This window comes from Oncorhynchus mykiss, chromosome 14 (assembly GCF_013265735.2).
Source record: "Oncorhynchus mykiss isolate Arlee chromosome 14, USDA_OmykA_1.1, whole genome shotgun sequence".
Taxonomy (NCBI): Eukaryota; Metazoa; Chordata; class Actinopteri; order Salmoniformes; family Salmonidae; genus Oncorhynchus; species Oncorhynchus mykiss.
In genome coordinates, this window is record NC_048578.1 from 5,999,774 (window position 1) to 6,022,082 (window position 22,309).

At 43.4% G+C, this 22,309-nt stretch overlaps 1 protein-coding gene across 1 annotated transcript; it reads left to right on the forward strand.

Annotated features, from left to right (window-relative positions):
* The first annotated feature begins 326 nt into the window (after positions 1-326).
* On the forward strand, positions 327-3,978 carry LOC110488611 (alpha-2Db adrenergic receptor-like). Its single transcript, XM_021560887.2, has one exon. It carries the CDS (start codon positions 897-899, stop codon positions 2,211-2,213), a length of 1,317 nt encoding a protein of 438 aa, XP_021416562.1. The 5' UTR covers positions 327-896; the 3' UTR covers positions 2,214-3,978.
* Positions 3,979-22,309: the final 18,331 nt, after the last annotated feature.

A 22,309-nucleotide genomic window follows, 5' to 3' on the forward strand; every position in this document is an offset into this window, starting at 1 on the left:
AATGGATCACTTTGTAATGGTAGTTGTGAACTTTACCCCAAAGTCAACATATAGGCTAACATACCATTCATGCTGTTCTACATGTGATATCAAATGATAATCCAGTTGATGATGGTGATGGATACATTACTCTTATTTTTATTAATTAACTTCCATTATAACATGTCGCTGGGCTGTGCTATTTTTTATGTGGATAAGAGGTGAATCAGGTTTGGAAATAGAAAATAACCAAACAGGTAATTCTAGCCACCTGCAGTCTCCCCTCAGCTGTTCCTTATCCAAAGTAAACTCAGACCTCTCTCTCTCTCTCTCTCTCTTTCTCCCTTTCTCTCTCTCTTTCGCTTAGTTTGACGATAGGTTGGTCTTAGGAGTGATGTCACCCACTTCACTCCCGCATGCACACAAATTCCACTAGCAGTGTGTGTCTCGCAGTGCGCGCTGCCTCTTGTGCGTAACTGGCGACACAAGGCTTTAACAAAAAAGAAAAATACAGCACTGCGCACGGGAAAGACCGAGAGTTAACAGAAACAAAATGTTGCTAATGCTCCTGGAACGTTAGCCTAACATGTAGACTTACTTATCTGGTTTCCGGACTTTATAGTGGCAACAACTTACTGGATACGTTGTGGCCACGGAGCGAGCTGGGCTTGTGTCGCCAACATTTCGCGGACCCTCTATGGAACTGAAGATGAGAGCAGCTCGCCAGGACGCAATGGGCCCTCGGGTATTTTACCAATGTGCTCTATATCTGTTCACACAACCTAACGCACAGCGCGTCTCCACTGATTGCATTCTCTAGGACTAATGACTTTATCAACATTTGAATGCTTCCAAGTTAAGTGTTTTGGGGCGGAAAGGCACACACTAAAAATTTACCAAGAGAAGATGCGTTCAGGATGGATGTAGCCAAGTTTACCACCGTTACCAATACCTCGCAGGATACCAACACCTCGAGCGCCCCAAGACCTCTCCCGCAAACGGGGGTGGGCTCCGCGCTCATAATCCTTGTGGTCACCGTGATCATTCTGGTCACCATCGTCGGTAACGCGCTGGTCATCGTGGCCGTGCTCACCAGCCGGGCTCTCCGCGCCCCCCAGAACCTTTTCCTGGTGTCCCTGGCGTGCGCAGACATCCTCGTGGCGACACTGGTCATCCCGTTCTCCCTTGCCAATGAGGTCATGGGTTACTGGTACTTTGGGAGCACCTGGTGCGCCTTTTATCTGGCACTGGACGTCCTCTTCTGCACCTCCTCCATAGTCCACCTGTGCGCCATCAGTCTGGACCGCTACTGGTCAGTCACCAAGGCCGTGAGCTACAACCTGAAGCGGACCCCCAAGCGAATCAAGTCCATGATAGCCGTGGTGTGGGTCATCTCCGCCGTCATCTCCTTCCCACCTCTCATCATGACCAAGCACAACGAGCATGAGTGTCTGTTAAACAACGAGACCTGGTACATCCTATCTTCTTGCCTCGTGTCCTTCTTCGCCCCGGGCCTCATCATGATCCTGGTGTACTGTAAAATCTATAAAGTGGCCAAGCAGCGCTCCTCCACCGTGTTCGTGGCTAAGACCGGCCTGGAGAGGCAGCCCTCTCAGTCCGAGACGTGCTTCGTGAGGAAGGAGCGGATGGAGATGGAGAGCCCCAGTAGCCAGAGCTCCGAGGACCACCACAGGCAGGAGGAGCTGGATTATATCGACTTGGAGGAGAGCTGCTGTGCGTCGGACAACAAACCACGGAACCACCGCTTCTCCAAGCGTAGGAAGGTGGAGGTCTCGGACTGCTGCCCGCCACAGAGCTGCCGTCTCTCCTGGGCCTCAGCGCGCGCCTCGCAGCTTTTCCAAGAACCCCAAAACGCTACCAACGCGACCCTGGTGGCCCAGCGACATCACCTCGCGGCACATCGGCATCACCTCGTGGCGGCTGCGTCCAAGACTAAAGTGGCCCAGATGCGCGAGAAGCGCTTCACGTTCGTGCTGGCCGTGGTGATGGGGGTGTTCGTGCTCTGCTGGTTCCCTTTCTTTTTCACATACAGCCTGCACGCGATCTGCAGGGAGAGCTGCTACATACCCGGCGCGCTCTTCAACGCCTTCTTCTGGATTGGCTACTGTAACAGCTCAGTGAACCCTATGATATATACCATTTTCAACAGGGATTTCCGTAAAGCGTTTAAGAAAATCGTATGCCGGACTTCAAAACGCACTAATACCACTTGAAAAGAAGGGTCACTTTGAAGCTGTGACTGACTGTCTGTGCGTCACTGCTCATCGAAACAGACGTCAGTTCTTCACCTAAGCACGCATCCCTGCACCTCTGAATGACTATATTCGTTCCAAAAGGAACGTTTTTATTTAATAATAATAATAATAATATGATATCAAAATATCTCGTGTTGTGCGCTAATGTGTGAATATTAGAAACAATGTACAGAGGAAATAGGATATATCAAACAAAAGCTAAATAGAGTATTGTCATTGATGATTTTGACCCCTGCTTTCAAAGTTAGGAATTCGTTTAATATTCAGTGAGGTAACTCATATATTTAGGCCACAGCATAATAATTCCAGGGCCTTTTTACGACCCGTTCTTTTCTGTACTTTCATTAATCTTTTATGTCCCATAAAGATATGAAAAAAATCTAGTTCAGAGTAAAAGTGAAGTCATAACCCAGATTTCGAGGCTGATGGAGCTGTGTGTGTGGCACTGAGAGGTTTCGGTTTTTCAAAAAAAATATTCATCAAACTGTCATCAATAAGACATGAGAGAGACTGAGTTGACATACATTTTTTTTTTACTTTGACTTTTTCAAAGAATCTCAAAACGCATAAAAAGTCAAATAACAAAACAAAAAGTTGAAATTATAGAAATTGAAAGTGTCCGTCGGCTTCGGATGAAGTTGAGGCAGTTTGGGCTGGAAAGGCAGTGTAGGTTCAGTGTACAGTAGGTTCACACTGTACACGGTTGTAGCATCTACTTAGGCATTTCTTTCATGAGTAGCCAAACTAGTTAGGAATGGCTGCAATTGCTTGGTCAAGTTTAATAGAGATGTGTCAAAATGTAATTCACTTTCACTTTCAATCCATTATCTAAAACGGTATCCGATTATGACTGATGTCAGGTGGGTTGATGACACAGATCTCTTTGAGTGGGCTTCGGGTCTCCCTCATCGCTGAACCCCCAAATGCATCCGCTGTTGTCCGTGGTGCTGAAACGCCGCGCACTACGCCGATGGCACTATGCTGTGACGCGAATGCGTGACATGGCATATTCAATGGTTTGCAAAACCATATATGAACTGTTATCAATCAGAAAAATCTAGTGATATGGGAATATATCTCATGATATCGTGCCTCATTTAAACACTGTGTGTAAGCAGATAGATCGATCACGCTTGGCACTTTTGCTAAAATGAATGTATCCTCATAAGTGATGAGAAATGAAGATTGGTAGAAATTGCCTATGGTATGAGCCACCTTCATAGCATAAACACAATCTAACATGATTTATGCTGCAATTATTTTAATCTTCAGCCAAATAAGAAGCTATTGGCCAGAAGATTAAAAACAGACCTTGAAATCATTACTCAGACATTATTGAGTGGGCTCCATGTTTTAACCTTTGGAAATAGAAAACTCGTGTCACTACAAATGTGTCACTACATGCTCCATAATTGTGTGTGTGTGTGTGTGTGTGTGTGTGTGTGTGTGTGTGTGTGTGTGTCACAGGCGGCTGGTGGCACCATCATTGGGGAGGACAGGCTAGAACGGCATGTACTTAGCGGTATAAAACACATCAAACACATAGCTTGATACCAATCCATTCACTCCATTCCAGCCATTTATATTAGCTATCCTTCCTTTTACCAGCCTCACCATGTGTGCGTGTGAGAGACAGAGAGACAAAGAGAGAGAGAGAGGGAGAGAGAGAGAGAGAGACAAAGAGAGAGAGAGAAAGAGTGAGAGAGAGAGAGAGAGAGACAAAGAGAGAGAGACAGAGAGACAAAGAGAGAGAGAGACAAAGAGAGAGAGAGACAAAGAGACAGAGAGACAACGAGAGAGAGAGAGACAAAGAGAGAGAGACAGAGAGACAAAGAGAGAGAGAGACAAAGAGAGAGAGAGCGAGAGAGAGAGAGAGAGAGAGAGAGAGACAAAGAGAGAGAGACAGAGAGACAAAGAGAGAGAGAGACAAAGAGAGAGAGAGCGAGAGAGACAAAGAGAGAGAGAGACAAAGAGAGAGAGAGAGAGAGAGAGAGAGGGAGAGGAACAGATTTTGGTTCAACAATGGAGTCACGTCGTTACCCAAGCTTTGCTCTCTAACCCTCTTTGTTCTGTTTGATATTGCAGTATTATGCTTGGTCTAATTTAAACAGTAGGCTGAATGCTTTGAATTCCAACTCTTTATTTACTGTATCTACATTTTTAAAACCAACAAAGCCTCAAGACTTTTCTACCATGACAAATAAATCCACAATTGGCCATATTGCAGACAGGAGCAACATGAGAGTGATTCAGTGATGTCAAAGAAGACATGTGCGTTAGATCTCTAGATGTGTTGGATGTGGAGACTGACAACGGACGTTGTCATGGGTACATCGTATACTGTAGAGCTGCTGGGTGAAGGGTTAAGCAGAAGGCGATGTGGAGACTGACAAATTACATTATGAGGAAATATGGGCTAGCGACTCTAAGGCTGTGGTTTTAATACCCAGAGAAGCCACATACTTATCATGTAGGATAGATGTAAATGTTGCATTGGACCTTTGTTCTATAGATAGCCAATCAGAACCTGTTACACTTGAACTGGGTCATGTCTCGTGTTGGGTCGTTCAAGACAAAAATGGGATGTAAAATTCAAATACAGTATTATAGAGAATATGGTGATATAGGGATACTAGTGCATGAGAAAAACATAATGTGGTCAGGGAGAGGGAAGCCATCTTGGTTCTATTGTCTGAGCCCTGGCAGGGGGTGAGAAATAAATACACTATTTATATCCACTGAAGAATGTCTTCAAAGTCCCAATGCCATCAGACGTATTGGCATGGTGCCAAACACACTAAACTGGACTAAGAGTATTTAACAGTCAAGTGGCTTAGAAAAATAAGAAATCAAACAAGGCATCATTCAGTTCTCCTGGGTTTTACTGAAGTAGAAATGCTTTAACAAGTTGTTTGGGTTTATTCAGGAGGTGGTTGTAAGGGGCGGGAGTGATCAGGCACTATTTTTTATGTCTATTTTATCTCTAAGGGAGATGGTTTGAAGAGTGCTGCATATTATTTATAAACAGAAATAGAGATTTCATGAGATATGTAGGACTGATTTGACGATGGAGATAGATATTTAGCTCAAACACATCTGCTGTTGGTGGAATTCATTCAAATGTTTCACATAAATAGCTTTTTCCCCCAGGTATAACTCTTCACTTTTGACCTAAGATTGAATCATCATCAGCTTAATTCCAAAACAATTATTTTCAAACCAGCAAGATCACAGTTCTGTAAATGTGTTATTGGTGTGTAATGTAATTTATCAATGGATATATACTCAATGTAGCATATATAGTGACTTCAGAAAGTATTCACACTCCTTAACCTTTCCCACATTTTGTTGTGTTACAGCCTGGCCTGTACACAATACCCCATAATGTCAAAGTGCAATTATGTTTTTAGAAATGTTTACAAATGTATAAAAAATGTGAAGCTGAAATGTCTTGAGTTAATAAGTATTCAATATGTATTCTACCCCTTTATACAGCAAGCCTAAATAAGTTACAGAGGAAAAATTTGCTTTATAAGTTGCATGGACTCACTCCGTATACGATAATAGTGTTTAACATGATTCTGAATGACTACCTCATCTCTGTACCCCACACATACAATTATCTGTAAGGTCCCTCAGTTGAGCAGTGAATTTCAATCACATATTCAACCATAAAGACCAGAGAGGTTTTCCAATGCCTCACAAAGAAGGGTACCTATTTGTAGATGGGTATAAAAAAAAATAAAGCAGACGTTGAATATCTCTTTGAGCCTGGTGAATTTATTACACTTTGGATGGTGTATTAATACACCCAGTCACTACAAATACACAGGTGTCCTTCTTAACTCAGTTACCGGAGAGGAAGGACACTGCTCAGGGATTTCACCATGTCGTCAATGGTGACTTTAAAACAGTTACAGAGTTTAATGTTAATAAGCGAAAACTGAGGATGGATCAATAACATTGTAGTTACTCCACAATACTAACCTAATTGCCAGAGCAAAAAGAAGGAAGCCTGTACAGAATAAAAAATATTCTAAACATGCATCCTATTTGTCTATAAGTCTTTATGGGGCAAGTACCACTCTCCATACTTTCAAGCATAGTGGTGGCTGCATCATGTTATGGGTATGCTTGTAATCGTTAAGGACTGGGGAGTTTTTCAGGATAAAAAAGAAACGGAATGGAGCAGGCAAAATCCTAGAGGAAAACCTTGTTCAGTCTGCATTCCAACAGATACTGGGAATTAATGAATTTACCTTCAGCAGGACAGTAACTTAAAACATAAGGCCAAGTCCATACTGGAGTTGCTTACCAAGGAGACAGTGAATGTCCCTCAATAGCCGAGTTGTAGTTTTGATTGACTAAATCTACTTGAAAATCTTTGGCAAGACCTGAAAATAACCAATTTGACAGAGCTTGAAGAATTTTGAAAAGAGAAATGGGCAAATGATGCACAATCCAGGTGAGGAAAGCTCTTATAGACTTACCCAGAAATACTCACAGCTGTACTCTCTGCCAAAGGTGCTTCCACAAAGTATTGACTTAGGGATGTGAATACTTATGTAAATGAGATATTTCTGTATTTCATTTTCAAAGGAATTTGTTAAACTTTCTACAAACATGTTTTCACTTTGTCATGATGGGGTATTGTGTGTAGATGGGTGAAGAAAACAACAACTTATCCATTTTGAATTCAGGCTGTAACAACAAAATGTTCAATAATTCAAAGGGTATGAATACTTTTTGAAGGCACTCTACATTATACATGCCTTCGTCACATTTCCAGGTGTCAAGAATGAGAAACAATAATCAAGCACTTACAGGATATGCTATTTGTTTTGTGATAACATTGTGCTGTTTTCAATTATGATTGGAAGAGACATAAAACTCCCCTGTCAAATTTTGCTACCCAATTCAATTATCTTTCTAATCAACTGCTCCATTGAGGCAAACATGGAACATAACACTGTTTAATTAGCAGTGCTGTTTCTCTGTGCCTTGATCCATGTGTAATCTCTATGGGCCTCTTCTCTTCTCATGCTACGCTAACACTCCCCAGAACCCTGTCTCAATGCCCAAACCACCCACTGGGCAAAAACCGGTTCAATCAACATTGTTTCCATGTCATTTCAACCCCAAAGAATCAATGTGATGACGTTGACACAACGTGGAAAACTAATTAGATTTGCAAAAAGTCATCAACATAAGTATTTTTTTCACCCAACTTTTAACCTTCTGTAAATCCAATGACATGGTAAAATGTTTTATGTAATTCCCCAAACAGAGAACAATTTGCATCCCTAGGCCTAGGCTAATTTTACAGTCAGAAGATCAAGGGTATATAAGCCCCACGTGAGTGGGTGTGTGGCCATCAACTTTCTCGAGGGCCACTTCAGCTGCATGGAACAGCCTCTTATGTCCTCATATTCTCAGTTTTAAATAAAGCCACAGGGAGAATAGTCCAGGAAGAGAAGAGCTACGTTGACGCCTGACCTCTCCCCTCCCATAGTACATAACGAGAGCTCCAGACTTACGTGACCAGGACGGATGGGACCAAAACAAGGAAATCAAGGAAGCGTGCACTGCCCGTTTTTAAAGGAGAGGAAGGGATAAATCTGACGGTTTGAAGTCTCCGAGAAGGAGCTGCGAGGCGAGGGGTTGTTTAGGTCGACAGGATGAGCAAGGCTATTTGCTTTGCAGGCACAACAGGCCCGGCACGGGGAAAGGTTATAAATGTTTCAAGATGGGATGGAGGAAGAAAGTAAGGGTCTCCTTTGAAGACCAGAGAGAGAACGAGAGTAGCCTGGTTCTTACACCTGTTACGTTGTTATTGTTTCTGACACAATGGGAACACACAGGTAATTGCTTTTCTTCAATTGTTTTTTAACAAGATAAGGCTGGAAGCGTACAAGGCCAGTCGATTCGTCAATCCCAGGACCTGTGTGTCTGCAGAAAGTGACACGTGGCAGATTGTCACTAAATCAGCTGATGTCAGGGAAAGAGAGAGGGAGCAGATCACATAAGGCAGTGTCTGTCCCAGTGTAAATTAACCTGCTAGTGGTTGGTCACCTACAGCAAATAACAACACTAGGCCCAGGAGCAGCTAACACTTAATACTGTTATCTGCAGGGGATCACAGGAGAGACTGCTATAGGGAAACTGCAGGTAATACAATACAGGACCTGCTAACACTATAGCTACCCAACTTCCATTGGAACCTGGGAAATTACAGGGTCCTAGAGGGATCAGCACTTCCCTTTAAGTAAGACAGAATTAACAATACTCACCACACCAGGATTTGCAAGAATATCAAATAAAATTAAAATCTATTTAACGTGCATGTAACACGTCTCAATACACTTTACAAAATAAAAATGATCATAAAAAAAGAACAGGTCTTTCAACAGTACTTGGAGAGAACACAGGACCCAACCAGGTATAACCTCTGACACCGTGTAAACACCCGAGAGTTACACTGACTTGTTTAAAAAAAAGGCTCTCGCTAACACTGTACAAAGCTGACCAACAGCGGGGGTGGCGACAGTACAGTCTCCTAGAATGTGACTAATACCAGACAGACAGTTGTTTCCTCATTTTACGCATCTTTATCAATGCGAATACAGCAGAGGAGCGACTGTCATTTGCCTCCAGGTGGCTTCTCTCTGCTACAGAGTGTGGAGTGTAATGTTGTAACATCAGTCAGTGATAATACTGTAGATGCGACTGACAGGCCTGTTGCCTATCCTCCCACGTCTAATAGGAGTCCATGGTGGGGAAGTGAACTAAAGTCTTTGCAGGAGTAGGAGAGAGAGATTTACTGTACGTCAGTTTTGATACCATTCAAACCAAATGGCCTTTTCAAGCCCATGCAGACGTCTGTGCAGGCCGGAGATTTTAAAAAGGGCCTTTTCTGTGCCGGATCGCCAAATCCCATGTCTGTCCTTTCTGACCTGGGCCTTCTGTTTCTGAGAATGGTGGCGTTAGCAGTTCCTTAAAAATGTCAGTTGTTTATCTCCAAATTGAATGTCTACATCCCAGGAGATGCAGTGTGTGTGTGGGCGCCCATGCGTGTGTGTTGCAGGTTGGCATTTGTTTTCATGAATCTTGCCTTGGAGGCAGAACTGAGAGATTTACACTAGATTGGCCAGCTGCAAAGTCAACATTGGCTATATTGTAGACATTCCTTAAAATGTATTAGAGTTAGAGTTAGGTTTGTATGACTTTTTGGCTGTGCCAGCTAGTGACTACTCTTCAGAGCTTCCTCGAGTACATGAGTCATCCCAATAAATGCCAACCTGTGTGTGTGTGTTCCTGAGTTGATGCGTCCTGTATGTGTGTCCAGGTTCATATATACAAGTATCTCTAAGCGTGTTTTTGTTTTCAGGCACGTGTGTGGGTTAGCTAGCTGGATTTCTAAATTCTGTTCATTAGAGAAGCGGGCCGTCTACAGTGCCAGGGTACTTTGGATTGGGATTAATGAACTATTTTGCTGAGTGTGTTCTCTCTCTCTCTCTCTCTCTCTCTCTCTCTCTCTCTCTCTCTCTCTCTCTCTCTCTCTCTCTCTCTCTCTCTCTCTCTCTCTCTCTCTCTCTCTCTCTCTCTCTCTCTCTCTCTCTCTCTCTCTCTCTCTCTCTCTCTCTCTCTCTTTCTCTTTCTTATTTATCACACGTGCAGAATACAACAGGTGTAGACCTTACCGTGAAATGCTTACTTACAAGCCCTTAATCAATAGTGCAGTTCAATAAGAGTTAAGAAAATATTTACCAAATAAGCAAAAGTTAAAAATAATAAAAATGAACACAATAAAATGATAATAACGAGGCTATATACAGGGTGGTACCGAGTCAGTGTGCAAGGTTCCAGGTTAGTTGAAGAAACGTGTACATTTAGGTAGGGGTGAAGTGACTATGCATGGACAATAAACACCCTATGACTTGGGTGACTGGAGTCTCTGACAATTTTATGGGCTTTCCTCTGACATCGCCTATTATATACTGTAGGTCCTAGATGGGCCATACGCACTACCCTCTGTATGGTAATAAACGTGAATATCTAGATGCGAGCAAGACATCTTATTTCTACTCCCTGTCTCATAGAGTGAACATGCATTCTCAGCAGTGTGTCTAACGTTGAGGCAAATCATTTACTTTTATCTCAACCTCCCCCAACAAGGTTATTTAATTTGTTTGTTTTTATACATGTTTTTATTTATATTTTTATTTTAAATACAGTTTAGTTTCAGTTAGATTTCAGACCTGATTTGCTCCTTTGTATTGAGTTGTAGTTATGTAAAAAATATTATATATGTCATTTTTATAGGATTTAGTTTCAGTTTTAGTAGCATGGGTGGGAGGCTAGGAACCATATTGTTGAAAAGTTTTTTTAAATGTTTTTTTGGGATGTCACTTCTTTTAACTGGAGGGCAAGTCATAGGTTAGGGTCAGGTCATGAGTTAGTTTAGGTTTAAATTCTAACATCATTTTCAGTGTAACTTGGATTTAAAAGGAATAGTGCCAAGACTCTCTCTGGCTAATGTTTATACCAATCCAATGCTATTGAACTGTAGTTGTACATGTAAGAATAATCAAGTTAACTACCAATTACATCTTTTTCAGTTTGCTAGTGATAGCTAGTAATAATGATGCACAAGCTAGGCCTATTTGAAGCATTGCCATCTCCTGGCCGCATTTAACCACTGGCCGCATTTACCCACCAGGTTCAGTAGCTTAAAAACCACCCCATTGAAAACCCATTAGATTTTTACCCTAAATTTAGGAAAAAAACTACAACTGAACAGAATTCACAATTCATGTAATTTCCTGATATTATGGCTGGACTCATTAATGTAGGCTTCTGTTGCTTCTTTACTGCCTCCTCCGCCGCCTCCTCCTCCCCCTCCTCCTCCTCCATCTTCTCCTCATTCTTCCCCCTCCTCCTCCTCTTCCTCCTCCTCTTCCTTTCCATAATTTTGGTCCTCTTAATTTCCTCCTCACCCTCCATCCTTTTCCTGTGTCTCCTCCTCCTCTTCCTCCTCCTTCATCCCCCCCCCCTCCTCGCCTTTATTTTCCTCGTCCTCATCCTCCCCTTCATCACTTCCCCCTCCTCCTCCTCTTATCCATCCTCTTACTTTCCATAATTATGGTCCTCTTAATTCATTCTCCTCCTCCTGTTCCTCCTCCCACTCCTCCTCTTCACCCTCATCCTCCTCTTCCTCCTCCTCCATTCATACCCTTCCCCCTCCTCTTCCTCCCTTTCATTTTCTTCATCCTCCCCCTACTCCTCCCTTCCCCTTCCTCCTCCTTTGTCTCCTCCACCCCTCCCCCTCCTCCTCTTGTCTCCTTGTCTCCTTGTCCCCTTCCACCTTCACCCCTCCCCCCTCCCCCCTCCTCTTGTCTCCTTGTCCCCATTCCTCCTTCACCCCTCACCCCTCCTCATCCTCCCCTCCCCCTACTCCTCCTTGCCACCTACTCCTCCCTCCCCCTTCACCCCCCCCCCTTCCTCCTGCACCTCCTCCTTCACCCCCTCCTCCACCTCCTCCTCCCTGCTCATTATAAAAGGTATCAGTACAGGAGGTCTTGGCATCCACACTCCTTAGAAAATTCCTGCTCTGTTATCTGTCCTTTGATCATCGATATAAAGTTATGGAGTTCACCGGGATGCTTCACTGGGCATCATAACTCACATAGACAACCTAACCATATGATTGGTAGCTGTATTGCATCTGCTCAACCTCCAGGCCCAGCAGTTATACAACAGCTTGTATTTTGTCGTACAGCCATTCGAACGACCACATACTGAGAAAGACGTGAGAAACAGCATTGCGGCTCTTTAAGTTGTGAGCAATGAGCATCCATTTCAAGGAGCAGTGAAAGCAGCTCACAATCTGTTGAGTTTCTTTGCTCTTTACTAAACATGTAGAAATAACAGCCTGTGTATCCTTCAATATTCTGCAAACAATATTGTTTTTAGAAAGAGTTGGATATAGAGCCGTGGCTCCCAAACCTTTAAAGCTCATGTGAGCCGCTTAAAGTACTTTCACGTTTGAAACCCAGGCTTTAGCCATGACTAAAGGCAGCCTACCAACATTCAGGAAACACTGATAGAGATGGAGTTGAATACATAGCTACAGTAAAAAAATTCACATTGTCATTTAAACCTATAGTGGGATACAGAGGGAGTAGACATGGAGTCTGCTGGCCCAGAAAGAGGAGGGAAACGTGGGAGACATGAGGGAGTTTCTCCATCTCTGACCTTGACCAGACCCAACGACAGAGGAGAGGAAGCTGGGGAAAGGAGGGGCTCCTTTCTTCCTACAAGGCTGATAGCCCAGTAGAGATATGGCTATTGTGGCTATTGTTTTCTACTTTCCCCTCCCTCTAGGATGAATTTATCATCATCAGCGTGGACAGGCTTCTGTTACAGTTTACATTGCCACAAAACAATGCCAGTCGCGGCTCAAAATGGTGGAACAGCGCAGAGAAACAGAGCAGATCTGACTGTGCTGTCGTTATAACACATTCTCTCTCAGGGTTCTAGAATGATGGTTGATAAATGGCACCGGTCAGTGGGGTAATTCACATGACAATCATCATCCCATGATGGCACGGTTCTCATCAGTCTCCACAATCTGACCGTCAATACAAACCAACCAGCCATTGAGACCTAAAGTTGCTCTGTTTTCCGTCCAGACTTATTTCCAGACTAATTTCTCTAGCTTTCTTTTTGGACTCCCAACTATTTTAATCCCCAGAAGTAGACCTTGCGGTCAACGCTCCCAGCCACTAATGCTTTAGTTTAGAGGTTCGTGGTGGACAGAGAGACAGCATCACAGACCAGGCTCTCAAGGACACCAGGAAGTTATAAATCAAACCGTGGTGATTGAGGGAGATTGAACAGCTTGGGACTGAACAGCTGTGTGGGACAGCAGCTTACATACGTATGTAACGGGGATCACTGCTATTCCTCTGTGGCAACAAAACAAACAGACGGAGAGAAACTCCAAGATAAATGAAACAGATCAGATGACGCCCCAAGGACAGGGGCAGGTTACGATGGCCCCCCCAGAGGCAACTAAACAAAGCAGGGAGAACTCTAGGGGGATGGGTTTATTTACCTGACACTTGACCCCTGTGTACACACACGCACGCACGCACGCACACACACACGCACACACCAACACACACACACACACACACACCCTTCCCATATATTAAACCCTTTTCAACAAAAGGAAGTATAGACTCAGTAGCTTTGAAGGTAATTTCACTGTATTATCACTGGAAAGGCAAACTAGTGTTCCAAAAGGGGTTGGTTTGGTTTTGGTTTTTATTATTTAAAAAATAATCACAGTTTTCGGGTTTAGAATGATTTTTAAATTTTTTTTACATTAAATGCACTATGCATTATGTGTGTTGAATGCTCTAATAACACAGAATAAACCAATAAATAAAAGTCCCATGACGGTAGTGACTGCCCATTAATGCTTATCCCTTATTAACCATCATTTATTCACATTCCTTTTATTAAATATTTTAGTTGATGACGTTATTATTTCATTCCCCAAGTCATCATCTGATCTCTATAGAGTTGCGGCCTTTTCTGTCTGTTCACTATTTTAGTAGTTCTTCAAAGGAAATAAGGCATACATTTATGACTGCTGAATACCAACTACCAGTCACTTAGATCATGCATTTTCAGGTTGAGTTACCTCGCCAAGCAAATGCTCTCTATCCCTCTCGATAGAGCATTATTCTGTCAGTCTCCGACACCGGACAAGTAGGCACGCAATGGATTTTGGTAACTGTAGTTAATTACCAGTATTAACATTCAGTTAATCGCTCAACACTAACCCTTATACAAAATTTAATTACTCAGGCCAACCATCTGAAGGTGGGAGTTCATCTCCAGTCCCAACAAGCACCACTTCACCACTTTCTCTTTCTCTAATTGGCTGAGTAAACTTTTATTTTATAACCACATGGTGTTTTGGGATCATGACAGGGAATTCCTAGAGGACCGAACAGAAAATCCATCCAACAATAGAGTGAAAATCACATTACAGTGCACCGTCGTTCCATTTAGTCAGGACACAGAGAGGGTGGGTGGTGTTATCGAGCATTGTGCCTCCTCCGTCTCTCCTCCGCATGATTTTCTCTAAGCCACTTAGAGGGCTCCTCGTTGTCTTTTCGCTCACCTTTTCTCTTCTTCACCTCCCTGGTTTCTTATTGATCTGCGCAACACCACCAAGTTCAGTCCTAGTGTTAACAGTTTCACATGTGATCCTAAATGCATAGAGTAGCACATATGGGATTGGCTAATGAGCCATCAAGGATGTTTGTTAATAAGCCCTATAGGATTCAGACTTATATGGTTAATTATGCCAATAATCTATTGGACTGATGTCAGAGGGTATTAGTGTGCAACCACGGAGGACCAAGTAGAAGTCCCCAAACCACTATTATTAGGCAGGGGGAATGTCTGCTGGTCTTCTTTATAGAAAACCTCCAGATAGGGGTACTCTCTACTATGTGTAAGGGTTGTGACCTGTGTGGGGTTGTGACCTGTGTGGGGTTGGGACCTTTTTGGGGTTGTGACCTGTGTGGGGTTGTGACCTGTGTGGGGTTGTGACCTGTGTGGGGTTGGGACCTGTGTGGGGTTGGGACCTGTTTGGGGTTGTGACCTGTGTGGGGTTGTGACCTTTGTGGGGTTGTGACCTGTGTGGGGTTGTGAACTGTGTGGGATTGTGACCTGTGTGGGGTTGGGACCTGTTTGGGGTTGTGACCTGTGTGGGTTTGGGACCTGTTTGGAGTTGTGACCTGTGTGGGGTTGTGACCTGTTTGGGGTTGTGACCTGTATGGGGTTGTGACCTGTGTGGGGTTGTGACCTGTGTGGGGTTGGGACCTGTTTGGGGTTGTGACCTGTGTGGGGTTGTGACCTGTGTGGGGTTGTGACCTGTGTGGGGTTGGGACCTGTTTGGGGTTGTGACCTGTGTGGGGTTGTGACCTGTGTGGGGTTGTGACCTGTGTGGGGTTGTGACATGTGTGGGGTTGTGTCCTGTGTGGGGTTGTGACCTGTTTAGGGTTGTAACCTGTTTGGGGTTGTAACCTGTTTGGGGTTGTGACCTGTGTGGGGTTGTGACCTGTTTGGGGTTGTGACCTGTTTGGGGTTGTGACCTGTGTGGGGTTGTGACCTGTTTGGGGTTGTGACCTGTGTGGGGTTGTGACCTGTGTGGGGTTGTGACCTGTGTGTTGGGTTGTGACCTGTTTGGGGTTGTAACCTGTTTGGGGTTGTGACCTGTGTGGGGTTGTGACCTGTTTGGGGTTGTGACCTGTTTGGGGTTGTGACCTGTGTGGGTTGTGACCTGTGTGGGTTGTGACCTGTATGGGTTGTGACCTGTGTGGGGTTGTGACCTGTGTGGGGTTGTGACCTGTATGGGTTGTGACCTGTGTGGGGTTGTGACCTGTTATTGTCCGCATCCCTTGCCTATTTCCCAACTGCCTTGAGTCAGTATGTGTGATCTCCAACAGCGGGGGGTCTGGGTCGCTGAGTGTCCACTGTGAGAGTCACAGTACTATGCGTCTATGGTATGTGTAGTCAACTAGTAAATTATTTCTTATTATTATTATTTAGGTTCTGGTCTTCTGAGATACAAAAGGGCATTCAACAAACCAGATAACTATTCAATTAAGCACAGCATTTTTTTAATTAAATGAATTAATGTATGTTTCTTTTAATGTGTGCTCGTGTGTTGAACGACTCCCAGTAGATACATAAGAAACATGCGAGCAGTCCCTTACATTCTCCACTCCCACTAATCAAGACGGAGTGAATGTAAACAGAGACCTTTATGGGACCATACATCATCCCTATGGGATCCCACTGATAAATACATGGAAGGGATATACTATTTGTGTTAGGTCATGCTGGACGGGCTAGCTTACGTCTCGTCATGTGCAGTGTCACTGTACCACACTCCATCTCCTTATGGGGTCTCTGTTACAGTGAGAGGGTCCAGAGGAGCAATGTACTCCAACCTAATGAATGGGGACGTTGGGGAGAGCTAGAGGAATAAAGTATAGCCTTCCAGGAGTCTTCTCTCTAATAGCAGCAGTATCTCAGAGTCTCTGTGATAAGGGCCTCTCAGAATTGATCTTGGCTTGAAGGTCATTCAAACATCCGTGTGTATGGGTGTGGAATACTCCTTAGTCAGTGAGAGAATTATAAAAATGTAGGAGAAGATAACGTTTCTCTCAGTGATGCTCACAAAGTGCCCAAACACAAACCACACTGCTCAGTCACACAACTTACCTTGTTCTGTTCTCTAAGGCCCTGTGAGTGGTAGGCTACTGTAGTTACCCTAAGTGGTGTTTAGGATGTTTAGGATTAAGATGCGTGAAGGAGGAACAGGAGGAACGGTCCCTGTGCTAATTACAGATGGAGGGAGGGGAAAACCTGCCTTGCTCTGATTACCGGACAGATGGTGTGACACTGTACACAACCTGGAGGAGAGAAGAGGGGTGGGGGGGGGGGTAGGTGGGAGAGAAAGGCGTGAGGGGGAAACAAAAAAAGAGAGCCAATGAGAGGTAGATGTATGGAGAGTGAGAGAGAGATGAGAGATTGGGATGGAGGGATGCGGAGAAAGAGGTAAGGTAAGAGAGCTGGTTGGAGAGAGGGAGAGAAAGAAAGAGAGAGACAAAGAGCACATGTGAGAGATAATGTACAACACAGTGGAAAGAGAGAGAGGCCAAAGCCTTCACGTCAGTGAACACAAAAGCTGCTAAAACATAGAATGGCAGGAGGGCGTACAAGTAAGAAAGAGCGAGAGAGAGGCGAGAGAAAGCAAGTGAGAGAGAGACAACTTGCTTGTTAACCATGTGGTAATCATATTCACAAGTTGGGTTTTTGCGGACATGGCAGAGTAAGCAGAATTCCGTATCCTCAACAGAACAGAGAGTGAGAAAACAGAAATGTTTCACTGGGGAACAGCAGCACATTGAACATATGAGTGCCCCCTAGCTGCTGGTGGATAGAACAACTAGACAAGTCAAAGATCAAATGAATGATGAAAGGACATAGGAAAACTGAGATGAATTCAGATGAATTCAGTTCACTTTTTATCCATTAGTTCTGAAAGTAGCGCTCGAGAGCCAAAAAGGGTAGCCAAAAAATGCGTACTACATCATATATCTGCAGATATGCGCAGTACGTCATTGCTCTCTCGCACTCTCTGCTGTGACACTGAGCCATTGCGCAGTTGTGAACCTCATTGGATAATGCTGGGCAGGGCCGGCCTTCTTCTTCCACTCTGAAACTCGTCAATGTGCTAGTTACTGATCAATATGCTAGAAGTCACACAGATGGCGAGGGGATGAAGTGCGTTAGTTGGAACTCTAAATGTTAGGGGACTGGCCCATGTGGGCCAAGCTTGCAGTACTCAAAATGGAGCCGCACAACTTCTCTTTCAAACTAGGGATTTTGTGGTTTATTGAGCTAAAACAGCAATTCTGCTTATAGATTATGCATGTATGAACTACACATTGACACATCCAGCCCAAAGTGGGAGGTTTCAAAAAAGACTTAGTCGCCAAAGTTCCCGGAGAGTCTCTTTAATCCAGGAATACTATGATTCTTGATCAAACAGCAAATGTCCCCATCCAGGAATTGAATGGGTTGTCATTGCACCACACCACACCCACCTCGATAAGCTACAGCTGTCACGCCCTGATCTGTTTCACCTGTCCTTGTGCTTGTCTCCACCCCCTCCAGGTGTCGCCCATCTTTCCCACTTATACTCTGGGTATTTATACCTGTGTTTTCTGTCTGTCTGTGCCTGACTGCCGTCCTGCAACTTTGCTCCTACTCTGGATTACTGACCCCTGCCTGCCTTGACCTCTCAGTTGCCTACCCCTGTTGTTACAATAAACATTGATACTTCACACAGTCTGCACTTGGGTCTTACCTTGATCCGTGAGAACAGCAAGTCCCTATGCCAAATAACGCAAACCAGAACTGGGTTACCTTCAGATGAGTCACGTGACACTTGTGGGAAAAACGGAGCATGCCATCGTGTTCATGAGAATCTCATCATTCGATAGAATGGTCGTGTCAGTTTGTCGGACAAACCGTTCGGACGCTACAGAAGTCTTCTTGAGAAGATACATTTCGGGATTTGTCTTACGGTCTGACAAACACAGCTGCAGCTTAGCCACCTTCTACCGCAGATGCGGAAAGTCGATATGGGCGGATATAGTGGATTGAGACACAGCCCATGCAAAAAAAACAGATATCTCTAGGTTAACCTTTTTGGGATAGGGGGCAGCATTTTCACTTTTGGATGAATAGCGTGCCCAGAGTGAACTGCCTCCTACTCTGTCCCAGATGCTGATATATGCATATTATTATTAGTATTGGGTAGAAAACACTCTGAAGTTTCTAAAACTGTTTGAATGATGTCTGTGAGTATAACAGAACTCATATGGCAGGCAAAAACCTGAGAAAATGTTTCACTTCCCAAGGCTTCCACTAGATGTCAACAGTATTTAGAACCTGTTTTGAGGATTCTACTCGAAGGGAGGGGCTCATAAGGGCTCTTTAAGCGAGCGGTCTGGCTATATGCCACAGCCTCGGTCTGGCGTGAAAGGTAGCTACATTTGAACAGACAAAGGAATTGTCCGGTTGGAACATTAAGTTTTATGTTAAAAACATCCTAAAGATTGATTCCATACTTAGTTTGGCATGTTTCTACGGGATGTAACGGATAATGTTGAACTTTTCGCCCGACGTTCGGTGCGACCTGAACACGCTTTTGAATTTGTTTACCAAACGCCCTACCAAAAGAAGATATTTGGACATAACTGATGGACATTATCGAACAAATCAAACATTTATGGTGGAACTGAGATTCCTGGGAGTGCATTCTGATGAAGATCATCAAAGGTAAGTGAATATTTCAAATGCTATTTCTGAGTAATGTTGACTACCCAATAGCGGTTATCTTTTTGGCTGCTTTGTTGTCTAAAGGCTGTCCTAAGATTATTGCATGGTTTGCTTTCTCCGTAAAGTTTTTTGAAATCTGACACAGCGGTTGCGTTAAGGAGAAGTTTATCTAAAGTTCCATGTATAATAGTCGTACCTTTATCAATGTTTATTATGAGTATTTCTGTAAATTGATGTGGCTCTCTGCAATATCACTGCATGTTTTAGAACTACTGAATGTAAAGCGCCAATGTAAACTCAGATTTTTTTATATAAATATGAACTTTATCAAACAAAACATACATGTATTGTGTAGCATGAAGTCCTATGAGTGTCATCTGATGAAGATCATCAAAGGTTAGTGATTAATTTTATCTTTACTTCTGCTTTTTGTGACTCCTCTGGAAAAAAATGGCTGTGTTTTTCTGTGACTTGGTGGTGACCTAACAATCGTTTGTGGTGCTTTAGCTGTAAATCCTTTTTGAAATCAGACACTGTGGCTGGATTAACGAGAATTTTATCTTTAAAATGGTGTGAAATACTTGTATGCTTGAGGAATTTTAATTATGAGATTTTTGTTGTTTTGAATTTGGCGCCCTGCACTTTCACTGGCTGTTGCGGGGGGTTAGGTTAAACTGACAGATTTAGATGAGGATTTTTTAAAAATCTTCCGTGGATTGACACGCAGGTCCAAAATATACACTTAAGGATTCGTCTATCTAAGGCACAGTGTATTCGTACGGGAGGTTTGCACTCTGAGTACTGTCCTGAACTACAGCGGAGCAACCACAGCAATTATGGAAGCTGAATACAATGACAGGCCCCACCAATATGAATTATGCAATACTCAGGCGGCTTACAATGCTTTACAATTACAGCCTGAGCCTGGGAGAAATATGCAGTATTTTTTAGATGGGTGGCTCAGCACTTAAATCCTCAGTCCAGATTGCTTTTCACAGCTTTGTGAAGCCCTCCCAAATTGAATGTGGATATCTTGCAGATGTTCATTATGAAAAGGCATTAGAGAGCCAGCTGATTTCTGGTGCCTGTCTCTTTGTTTAACATAAACCCTTCAAAACCGTCTCACGCTTGTTCTGAAAGATTCATAGCTGACATTTTCGGGTCGTGACGCACACCTCAGTGTGTCATTCTGGAAGAGAGAGCCGGACAGACAGACATGAAGACTGGTTCTAGATTGGTGTATGCTTATCATCTGCCTTGGATGTTCACATGCTCGTTAACTCCACTGTTTGCTCAATTACTGTACCATAGACTTAGAAATACCCTATTAAATAGCCGATGTTCCATCTAATTGGCGACAGATTTTCATGCGAATATTCTAAAAATCCGTATTAAGAAAATACGTTTAATGTGTTTCCATCACATTTTCAACTCTACCGATTTTATTTTATTTTTATCACAAAAACTGTTGCGTTAAGTAGCAAATGTGCCTACTCTGGTATTGGCTTGTGCACTCTAGCCAACAGCTTGCAGATACATTGTGGGTAAACTGTGTGGGTACAGTCTACATGATGAGATTATTATGGATAAGGATATGGATATGTTTTTTTTTGTCAAACGGCAGTGAAGCGTCGATCATCACGTCATCAGAATAAGACCCTCGATATTTATTGGAAAGGAGCGTCAAGATCACAGTGCACTTTCCCCACCCTGTGAAGTAAATCATGACTTACAGTATTTCCTCTGATGCCTAATAAATTGCATGGTTTCCCAAGTCGTAGTGGGAGGACCACACACCATATCCAAGTTTACCTTTTATGTGTTTGGGCGTACCTGCTCATTCATATGATTTTTTATTGGCCTCAACAATACAACAGTCCTCTCAGGCCTAAAAATAAAGCATGTCCAAATGCGCATGGATCCTCCAGTCTAGCTCTATATATGGTTCCAATTTTCACAACATAAGCTTTTTGGAATCAATTATTATTACCTTTTACAGCTCTGTTTCTGTTCTCTCTCATCTCTACATCTTTCCAACCTTAACACAACAAACAATTCCAAACTGCTCCCTGACCCTCAGCTGGTATTTCCTAAAACCTCGTTCCACTCCAAGCGCTCCTGATGGACTGAGTTAAACTAGGCATAATGTTGTTCTCACTGTAACCTTACTAATATAACATTCAGGTCCGTGATAGTCTTAGGGCTCTCAACATTCTGGTTGTTCTCCTGATATTCTTACTTTTATTGCTCAAAGGACCCTGATTGTGGAACTGGAACTGGTGAAATTGTCCAGATACAAAAGTAATGATACAATAGTAGTAATATGTAATATATACCATTTAGCAGACGCTTTTATCCAAAGCAACTTATGTATGTGCATACATATAATTTATACATATAATTGAAGGGAAAATGATGTTCACTCTATGCTGTTCCCATCCCAAAGTGGTGAAACGAAACCCCACTGCAATACCAAGACTATGATAGTGAGACCTGTTGGAGAGAGAACCCATATGCTGTTGTCTAGTTGATAGGTATTCGACTAGCCGGACTGTTCCCCGGACTCCACATGTTGGGATTTGTACAATGCTCAACAAGGCTATTGAACTTGACATTGGTGTCTGTCTTTATTCCTTTATCCAACATATCATACTGAAACATGGTATCAGAAGTGGCTCGGAAACCACACGTTTGTTATTTTTGTAGCTAAGTACAGTATAGGCGCAGTTACGTTCCATATGCGAACACATGCCGTTTCCTACTCACAACACTGATCAACTCATTGTTAGCTGGTTAGCTAGCATCACTACCTACCTCGATGACTGAAGGCAAAGAAAATTCCTATTCCATTGCCATGGCAGCGAACATTCCGCCACCAAATCCCATGGTTCTCACAGGGGACTGGAATACTAATTGGGACAACTTCAGGGATGAATTTGAGGTCTATGCACTGGCGACTGGTCTGAGAAACCCAACGAGGTACAAGCGGCAACTCTGGGGAGTTTCATGGGCAGCGAATGCAGGCATATCTACCGGCACAATCTCACCCTCACAGCACGACAACAGTGTGATGCAAAGGCTATATTGGATGCATTGGAGAATTACTTCAAACCCGC